This window comes from Mus pahari, chromosome 22 (genome assembly GCF_900095145.1).
Source record: "Mus pahari chromosome 22, PAHARI_EIJ_v1.1, whole genome shotgun sequence".
NCBI lineage: Eukaryota > Metazoa > Chordata > Mammalia > Rodentia > Muridae > Mus > Mus pahari.
The window spans coordinates 46,877,935-46,887,788 of NC_034611.1; the positions used below are offsets into that span (position 1 = coordinate 46,877,935).

At 53.2% G+C, this 9,854-nt stretch overlaps 1 protein-coding gene across 1 annotated transcript; it reads right to left on the minus strand.

The window, feature by feature from the left end:
* Positions 1-4,051: 4,051 nt before the first annotated feature.
* Positions 4,052-9,543, minus strand: Aqp3 (aquaporin 3 (Gill blood group)). Its single transcript, XM_021222282.1, has 6 exons — positions 9,371-9,543; positions 6,487-6,613; positions 6,048-6,185; positions 5,602-5,720; positions 5,128-5,345; positions 4,052-5,039 (listed from the first exon to the last, which is right to left on the minus strand). Exons 1-6 carry the CDS (start codon positions 9,476-9,478, stop codon positions 4,871-4,873), a joined length of 879 nt encoding a protein of 292 aa, XP_021077941.1. The 5' UTR covers positions 9,479-9,543; the 3' UTR covers positions 4,052-4,870.
* Positions 9,544-9,854: the final 311 nt, after the last annotated feature.

Sequence of the window (9,854 nt, forward strand, 5' to 3'; positions counted from 1 at the left end):
AGGAGGGGAGGGAGGAGGAGGAAGAGGAGGAAGAGGAGGCCTGCTGTCACTATCATCACCTCTGATACTTCTCCGGCACTGTCCCTGCCCCAACACTTGTTAGTTCAATTCATCCTCGCCTCTTGCAATCTAAGGATGCAGATGCCATGACTACCCCCACTTTACAGATGAAGAGCCAGACCACAGAAAGGGACCCAGCAGAAGTGCGGAGGATCCTTCGTTAAGAAGGAAGGGCATCAGCCATTGAAGGGCAACAGCCATTGGCCCTCAGTCAGAAGGAGCCAGCGAGATGGGCAACAGTCTGGAAGGCAGAAGATGGATTCTTGCAAAGGGTACTGATGCCCTCACCTTCCTGTCTCACCCTCCTTGCCTTCTTATTTCCTAGATCTGCCTCCTACTTGCCAAAGTCAATGGGAAACAGTGGCAAGAGGTGATATAGTTCACGGGTGTTAGTCACCTGGGCAAGGAGCAGAGCAGTGATCGGAGCTATGCTAGCAGACTCCTTCTTGCCCCAAGCCTTGCTGCTGGCCAGGGTCAGTTTGCAATCCTAGAGACCTATAGGTCTGGATTTGGATCTGCTCTTCCTTCTGCTATGTGATGCTAAGAGACTCGCAGGTTCAATTCTTGCTTTCTTTGAAGCCCCCTGCAGCAACAAAGGTGCCTAAACCAGTTTCTGTTTCTGCCGCTACCCTGAGGCCTATGGCCAAAGCTACATCCGTGCAGACCCTCTCTGGGTCCTTGAGTAGCCCCTCCCCCAGATACCTGACCTTTTAGGGCTCAGTCATTCCATTGTCAAGACCCTTTTAGGTCTAAGGGGTGGGTCTCAGCCCCTCCTTTCTTCACACTTCCGCTCTTCCCTGACTGCTCCAGTGCTCCCCACTCCCAGCACAGGCTCCTCCTTTCCTCAGCCAGCCTCCTCCTAGATCCTTGAGGTCTCCATGTCTTCCCTAGGCTTTAGGGCAGTGGTTCTAAACCTCCCTAATGTTTCAACCGTCTAATCCAGTTCCTCACGTTGTCATGACCTGCAACCATAAAAGTATTTCATTACTACTTCATAGCTGTATTTTTTGTTACTGTGAAGAATTGTAAGTAAATATCTGACGAGCAAGGTGTGCACAATGTAGCCTCATAGAGGTCGCGACCCACAGATTGAGAACTATTGCTCTAGCGTTTCTATACTGGGTGGAGTTGGCCTTCTTCTTGCCTTCCCACCCCACCCAACTCTAACTCACCCAAGCTTCTCCAAGCTTGTGGATGCCCCACCCAGCTTTTTCAGAAGAAAACAAAATCTATAAGAGTTAGCAGCAAGCCAGAGCTCATTACCAGGAATTCAGAAGACATGCCCTGGAGCAGAGATGGTTGGCTGGCGTTACTTGCGCTTAGAGGTACAGTCCAAGTGCACAGAGAAATGGACTCAAGGTACACACAGAGATGCCTTTTTAAGAGGTAAATGAAGACTTAGGCAGTAACACACAGAGAGAGCCAAAGATGAAGAAAACCAGAGATTCAGACAGCCCAACACAGGGAGAGAAAAACAGGCCCACAAGGAGCCCTGAGAAACGCACATTCACCTGTGTGCACAGACACAGGGCCAGGTATCCAAACAGCTCATGTTTCAAGGAGCTGATTTTACTGGTGCAAATCATTGGCTTTAAGAAACATGGCTCCAGCCGGGCGGTGGTAGCACACACCTTTAATCCCAGCACTCTGGAGGCAGTGACAGGCAGATCTTTATGAGTTCCAGGACAGTCTTGTCTATAGAGTAAGTTCCAGGAGTGAAACAGAGAAGCCCTGTCTCAAAAAATGAAGAGGGGGCTGGGGGTGGAGAGACAGACAGACAGACAGACAGACAGAGAGAAGAAAACTGGCTCTTTAAAATGGTTGTGGTGAGGGCTTGGTACAGAAACATAAAGAGCCCCAGCAAGCCCTGGGACACTGCAGCCATACCATGGGGCAGTCCCCACCCCTGGCTTCCCTGAAAATATATTCTGTGAAATGGAGAAGCTTTCTTATAGGAAGTAGAGCATTTTCCTTCCAGGACTTTGCCTATTCAGAGTGGAGGATTCAAGGGGAGTTCCTTGTCTGGAGGAGTCCCAGAGTGGCTGCCTAGCTCACGTTCTGTCCTCTGCCCCGCACACTCGTGGCTCCATCTTGCCTTTTTTATACCTATTTCTTACTACCCAACCCAAGAGCCTTGTAGGGTCTGGACACAGCGGGGCAAGCCACCAACCCACTCCCTCCCTCCCTACTCAGTAAATCCACACTTGAGGATGGATCTGAGACGAAAGATGCTCGTTAAATTCAATGGCCTTTATAAAACATCCCCCTGCCTCCACTCCTTCTTTCCCACCCCATCCTGGTTCAGTAAGTAAAGCCACTGGTCAGTCATCTGTTTCCTGGTCACTGTTTAGCTCACTTATATTTTGAATTACGTTTACTGTCATGCATGTATGTGTATGTATCAGCAGGCCAGAGTGCAAGTGTGGCGCTCAGAGGACAACTTTCTGGAGTGTTGGTTCTTTCTTCTAGTCTTTGGGCCCCAGAGATCAGACGTAGCTTGCCAGACTGGATGGCAGGTGCCATTACCCACTGAAGCATCTCGCCAGCCTACGTTAAGCCCTTTCTATGAATCATCTCTGCCTATTTAACTCTTTTTATTAACCCGAGTGTCACAGATAAAGAAAGTAAGGTCCAGAGAAGGAACACAAACACACCTAGTAGCTGTGATGGATGCTACCCTATAGTGATAGATGGCACCCCAAGCTTCCTGCTCCCCACTGGCTGAAAAGAAGGATGCTGGGGGCCCGAGGGGGAACTGGTGTGGCTGAATGAAACTGCTTGGTACTCTGAAGGAAACTCCTCAGGCACCTTCTACTCTCAAGGTTTACATTCTTCCCTATGGGGTCTGGGAAAGGGACACTCCCTCTGGCTCAGGTCTCTCCGGCATTCCAGAGATGCCTCTAGGGAGTTGGGAATAAGGAAAGGGTGGAGATCCACGAAGGAATTGTCTTGTCCCACTGACTCCCGTCACAACCCTAGTTCTGTGTTCTGAACTGGCTGGTCACGCTTTCTGGGCGTGGGTCTCTTCTCTGAAGGGGCTAGGGAGCAAGAGCCTTAAGGGCGTAATTATGCAGGCCAGGGATCCCCTGGCTCCTACAGGGTTAACACTACAGACAGGTTTCCCTTATATTCCTGGTGAAATTTAAGTCAGATGTATTAAGGAAGCTGGAAATGAGGCGCACTTCCTGGGTTCAGGTGTGCCAGGCTAGTCACATAACCTTTGCCTTACTGGGCAACGGACATGTCCCAGAAGGGACATATAAACAGGAGAGGTTCTTGATCCAGGCAAGTGACTTTTAGGTTGGAAGATGAAGAGTAAGAGTAACCCATTTCCTAGAAGAGGGATAGAAAAGACAGAGAAAGTAGCCAGGAATGAAGAAGGCAGAATGTTGTGACAGGCTGGGTAAGGACAGGTACAAGAGAACCCGATGCAGATGGACTTTGGAGATGTTGTGAGGACCATGGAAAGAGACCTACCCACAGGAAGATACCCTGAGGAACCTGTGTGGACTGACCCCTTGGAGGGAGGCTGATAAGAGTGCCACAGCCAAGAGTTTGGTTGGAGATTTAGCAACTATAGAGGACAATACAGGTAGGTACCCAGGCTGGCTGGCCTCTGAGTCATAGGCTTAGCCTCTCCATTCTCTGGGCAGCTCTGCCTACCAGAGGGGTTCCAAACTTCCTCCCTGGGGAAGGGGATGAAACGGGAGGGTTCGGAAGATGCTCAAGAGGATGGAATCTGGGACCACTGAATACAAGCTCAGATTAGACTCTGAACTAAACATCTGGAAATTTATGGCCAAATAAAACCAACACTCGAACACTGGTCCCAGAAAAGCAGACTCTGGTGTGGGTAGCACATGCTTTCAATGCCAGCGGGGGGGGGGGGGGTGGTCTCCGTGAGTTCAAGGCCAGCCTGGTGTACAGGGACCCAGGATAGCCTGGACTACAGAGACTGTGTCTGAAAACAAACAAAACACAAAAAACAAAGTTCCTATCGAATGTATACATTTTATTCTTTTTTATATATAAAAGGCAACAGTACATTGTTGATTGGAGAATTCAAGGAAGGAAACCCCTTTTAAAAAGTGGAGTTTCCCACCCCTATTCCTAGAGCTGTAACATATATGTATGTATATATTTATATATTAAAAAAAAACAAATTACGAAACTTACGACCTGGACTTCAGCCCCTCCCAATGTCTATCTTATAACAGAAACATATTACACAGCCCCCAGTCGAGGGTCATAGCTCCAGATGTGAGCTACACCCTTCTTATCCCTACCCCCTCCCTCCCCAAGTCTAGAAGTCCATCTCGGAAAAAACAGAACAAAACAAAACAAACAGTAGGCACACACATACTTAGAAACACACTTCTGGGTCCACCTCCATGCGGAGGAGTCCCTGAAGCGCGCACTCTGGCACATTCCTGACTCACTTTCTCCCTTCCCCTGGGCTCCCCTGAGCTGCTACAGTTTGTTTTGAAAACTTGGTCCCTTGCTCTGCATCATTCAAGCCTGGAAAACAGCACACATGTACACATGCTCTCTCTCTCTCTCTCTCTCTCTCTCTCTCTCTCTCTCTCTCTCTCTCTCTCTCTCCTCTCTCTCCATCTTACTTGCTATCCTACCGTGGGAACCTAAAGGGCAGAGTTCATAGAAATTCTGGAGGGACCATCCAGCAGGGGGGGTGGATACAGGGAGCTGTTTAGCCCGAGAGAGGCATCACAGGGGGCTTTCGGAGACTGTTCCCCACACAGTCAGTGGACACTCAGGAGAGTGCACAGTGGGGGAGGGGGCTGCTGCCCACTCAGATCTGCTCTTTGTGCTTCATGTGGGCCAGCTTCACATTCTCTTCCTCAGTGGAGGGTGGGGGCTGCTCCAGGTGGCAACCAATCATGAGCTGGTACACGAAGACACCACCAATGGAACCCAGGAGTGGGGAGACGATGGGTACCCACCACCAGTGCCGGCCAGTCCTGGAGGGAGAACACCGGAAATCAGAGACAGGTCGGCTGGAAGTTGGCAGGAAGAGGGGAGGCAAGCTGAGAGGGGGGCTGTACTCACGTGAAGACTTCTGAGCCCCAGCCAGCCAGGGCGGTGAAGAGGCGAGGTCCAAAATCACGGGCAGGGTTGACGGCATAGCCAGAATTGAAGCCCATGGAGGTTCCAATGACCAGGACCACAAGGCCCACAGTGAAAGCCTCCAGGCCACGGGGCACAGGGTTGTTATAAGGGTCAACGATGGCCAGTACACACACAATAAGAGCGGCTGTGCCTATGAACTGGGAGAGCAGAGAGAGCTCGGTGAGGGGCAGCCTCCTCCTCCTTCTCCCATGCTCCAGCCCCGCCCTGACTCAGGATGCTCGCAAAACCAAGAACTCACTGGGGAGCTCCATGCTTTATATAAGACCCGTCACCCTGTTCTGAGGTTGGGGTTCCCATGAACTGAGAAGAAATCCTGCTACGCGATCAAGGAGCTTTGTCCGAAACAAGGCTGTTCCTCCCTCTGCCTTGATTTCACATGTCCCCAGTCCATACCTGATCAAAGAAGCCATTGACCATGTCCAAGTGTCCAGAGGGATAGGTGGCAAAGATTCCAGCTGTGCCGTTGGGGCCAGAGACGTAAAGCTCATTGTTGGCAAAGGCCAAGATTGCATCTGGTGACAGATTAGAGCCATTGTGAGTGAGGGCAGAGCCTCTCCTCTCAGAGCTGCCCTCCCCACCCTGCCAGGGGTCATGGGTAAGCATATGACTGTAGAGGCTCAGGGGGCGAGGCGGGGCGGGGCGGGGTGGAGGACCTGAGATTCTGTTGTTGCCCAACTCGTTTCTTTCCCCTAGAGCCCCCAACCTGGGCCTGAGTGTTCGTGAATGAGTCACGGGCCCTGGGCCTGGGCAGGCCCAGGTTGTCATCAGTGGGCCTGGTGCCAACAAGTACTTAAAGAGGGAAAGTGTGGAGAAGGGAGGGCGGGATGGAGTATGCTTACCGTAGTACAGCCCAAAAACAATCCCAGCGCCCAAGAAAGCCCCCAGTGTCTGTGCCAGTGCGTAGATGGGCAGCTTGATCCAGGGCTCTCGTGCCAGGAAGCACATTGCGAAGGTCACGGCGGGGTTCAAGTGGGCACCTGCGAAGAGGAGATAGCCTCCATTAGCTATAGCCTGCCACCTCAGGCTCTTCCTTTCTGGGGTGTAGGTAGGTTTTCTTAGCCTGGGTGGCCGTTGGACTGTGTCACAGAGTGACCTTTGATTCCAAGGTGAGAGTCAAAGGTTCTCATACACCCTTGCCTCCGAAGGGCTCAAAGCTGAGGTGCTGTTAATGCGCGCCCTTGGTTGGGGGGGGGTGTCCCTTCCCTCTCTGCTCTCTAGCCAGATTACTCGTTGGAAATGCTGGCGAGGGCTGAGAACTGAGGCTGGGGTTGACCTTACCAGACACCTGGCCAGCCACCAAGATGCCCAGGGTGACGGCGAAGCCAAAAGCCAAGTTGATGGTGAGGAAGCCACCGTGCGTGCCTCGGCTGAGTACCACCTGAGCCACGGAGCCACAGCCGAACATCTGTGGGGGGGGGGGACAAAACAAGGGACGTCCCACTGAGATCAGACATGCCCGACACCACTGAAGGTCCTTCCTAGGATATAACCCAAAACCCTCCTGCTGCAAAGTCCCAGAGAGAGGAGGCATGCAGAGCCTCATGGGGGGGGTGGGACCGATCACGGGTACATGACTGGGGACCCAGGAGGGAGTTATCACTACAGCAGTTTCTGCCTGTCCTCCAGATATGGCACACAGAGGTAAGAAATACCCCCTAGTCCTGGACTCGTCCAAAGCCGAGGTCACAGTGGAGGGGGTGGAGGCCACGGAAAGAGATCAAAAGAGAGGTCAAATCTACTCCTGCATGGAGGAATGTCTGTACATCTGGTCCTCACGTGTTCCTCATCACGGCCTCCCTGTTCACATCTGTCCCTGCCAGCGCCTCCCCCCCCCCCGGCCACCCTTCCTCTTCCTTCTCCAGCCCGCTGCCTCCAGGATTTCCACTCCGATCTGCAGAGTGAGTCCTAAATACAAGGTTTTAAGCGGCTCGTCCCGCAAGGTCCCGTGAGATCTGTTCTAACCCTTCTGCCTGGGATAGAGGGACTAAAAGGTGCCTCAAGGTCGTCACGTATAAGGACAGACGTATGGTCACGTGTGAAAATACTCTCCACCAGCTGTTAAGTGCTGTTGCCTCAAGTCTCTAGTGTCCCTCCACGCTCCTCCAGCCCGGCCCTGGGTCTCCTTTCTCAGTCCTCCATAACTAAAACAGTGCTATGCTGAGCCAGGCCTGATCCCTGCACTCTCGAAGGCAAAGAAGCCAGTCTGGTCTACAGAGTGAGTTCTAGAACAGCCAAGGGCTAAGGGGAAGGAGACCCGGTCTCACAAGCAAGAAAAGTGCTATGCTGGCCAGCAGCAGGCTGTGCTCCATTAACTCTCATGGGTCCGAGCCTGTGTACTGAGTTGTTAAGCACTGATCATTATCCTCAGGAAGATGAGGCCAGTGGCGGCGTTGTAGGTCAAAGGTGTTCAGGCAGGTGAGAGCAAAGGGCAGAGATTGTGAGAGCAAGGCGTGGAGGCATGTGGCGGTCCCATCCTGGGCACTAGGTCCAGTCAGGCCCTGGCCTGAGCTCTTTGCCTGGGGCCCAGACTTGGCTCCATGCCAAGGGGCCTCGGAGGAGGAGCTGTCAAAGCCAGTTCCACCACCTTGGGGCTAATCTTCCTCTTCCTTATCCTCCCCTCTCACCCAGCTGCAGGTTCTTAGCCAGCCCCTCACCCCATATACCACCCAACTCTATACGTCACCCCAAAGCCAACCTGGATCCTGACACAGAGGTCTCAAGTCCCCAACACAGGGACACGAGCAGACCCTCAGTCATCGGGGGATCCACTAGGTTTGCTCTCCCCTCTCCTCAAGCACTGCTTTCCCTTGACACCTGATCCCTCCCATCTACCTGAGCCTGAAAGCCTTCACCACAAATCCAGAACCCTCTTTTTGTGGTCTGGGCTAAGACAAATGATCCTGGGACTCGGGGGGGGGGGGACTGACTGTTCTTTTACAGAGGCTCTGAGAACTGGGACTGGGACGGGATGAGGGGCCCCCCTTTGAAAGTGTAAGACCCCTCCCTGGTCTTCTTGCTGCTCCTGTCCCGAACAGGTGGCCAGACTCACAAATCAAGATAGGAAACAGGGAACCACCGAGGCAGGAGGGAGTGGGGACAACTGATAGGCCACAGGCCACTAGTCTATGAAGTCAGAGGCACGTTTGGGCCCCCTTTCTCCACGTGTAGCCTGTCCCCCCGCCAAGGTCCCTCACCAGTTACTGATCTGCATTACCCAAGATCGAGGCTGTTGCTGGAACTCAAGTAAACCACCCCACTGCAAAGGGACACCGGAATTGAGAAGAGACTCAGAAAAAAACAAGTCAGTGGCTGAAAAAAATCAGAGTAACTGGGACAGGAAATGAAAACCGTAATGTCTGCCTGATCAAGAAGTGCTCCAAGTTACCCAGAACTCAGGGCCAAACTGCAGAAGCCTGAGACCAGGGAGCTCACCAGGGGCCACTGAGAGGAGAGGCAGAGGAGAGACCAGCAAAGAAAAGACCAGCAAAGACGCAGGATGCAGGAAGCATCCGGGGTGCAGGATCCGAAGGACTCCGACGGCGGCATGTGAGCCACACATTTAGACGCACACACAGTTCTGTTAGGGCCCCGTTTCCTTCCACGATCCCTATCAACATAACATTCCGCTCTTCTCATTTTGCTGCTTACAGCCCAAGAAGCCTGCGCCCTCTGCCCCTACCTGCTGTAATCCGCCCTCACTTCACTGCAACTTTTGGACTTTTCTGAGGATTAATTATTCATTAGGGGCCAGACACCCAAGACCCAAATAACTTAATAGGGGTGTCCATTTGCCTTTCTCTGCTGTGTCCTGAGCCTGGAGCCCCGGGAAGTTGGGAGGCCAGGGGAAAAAAAAAAGGGCTGAAGGACCCACCCTCAGGGGTGACCCTTCCGCAGCCTTGGTCTCGGTCTCCAGGGGGAAAGGCAAAATAGCAGAGCTGTTCTTGGGTGAGTAGCACTGTCACAAGTTGAGTTAGAACTGTCAAGACTGTTGAAGGCTTTGGAGGTCAGCTTGACCCTGAGGGTTAAGCCTTGGGAGCAGAGCTGGGGAACTGGTCGTAGATGTCTACCTGGAAAAACTGTCCCTGGAGTGAATAAGGAGTTGGGGACCACCACGGGGGGGGGGGCTGAAAATAGATAGGACTGCTCACTGCCCTGCACTCACCACAAGGATGAGGGTCCCCAGGCACTCCGCCAGCGCCTGGCGAAGCAGCCGGTAGCGAATGTGAAGCATCTCCCCGCAACGATTCACCAACTCCTTCTGTCGACCCATGGCGAGGCAGGCAGCGGCGAGGTCCGGCGTGCGGGTGCAAAGTAGCTAGCGCAGGGCACCGAGAGTGAGAGCGGTGGCCCGGAGCGCAGGTGGCGCCCTTTATACGCTCAGCCCCGCCTGCTGAGCCCAGCCCTCGGAACCCCGCGGGGGCGGGAACGGAGTGCGGCCACCACCCCTCCGCCTAGCCTGGAGGCGCTGGTGGGGACGCGAGGTGACAGTTGTAAAGAGGGTCCTGAGGAGCTTTAAGGGTGGGTTGGCTCTGCAGGATTCATAGGGGAGTGAGTGTTGAAGTGAGAGGACTGGGATGGTGTGAAAAAGGGAAGAGCAAGCGGTCTCCCGAGTGCCACCACCCCACCCTCCGATCACAGAGAGCCTT

Coding starts and splice junctions, on each gene's coding strand:
- Aqp3 (XM_021222282.1), bottom strand. CDS start 9,478: ATGGGTCGACAGAAGGAGTTGGTGAATCGTTGCGGGGAGATGCTTCAC. Junction 6,614..9,370: donor TGGGGACCCTCATCCTTGTG/GTGAGTGCAGGG, acceptor CCCCCCCCACAG/ATGTTCGGCTGTGGCTCCGT. Junction 5,040..5,127: donor TGGGGCTCAGAAGTCTTCAC/GTGAGTACAGCC, acceptor TTCTCCCTCCAG/GACTGGCCGGCACTGGTGGT.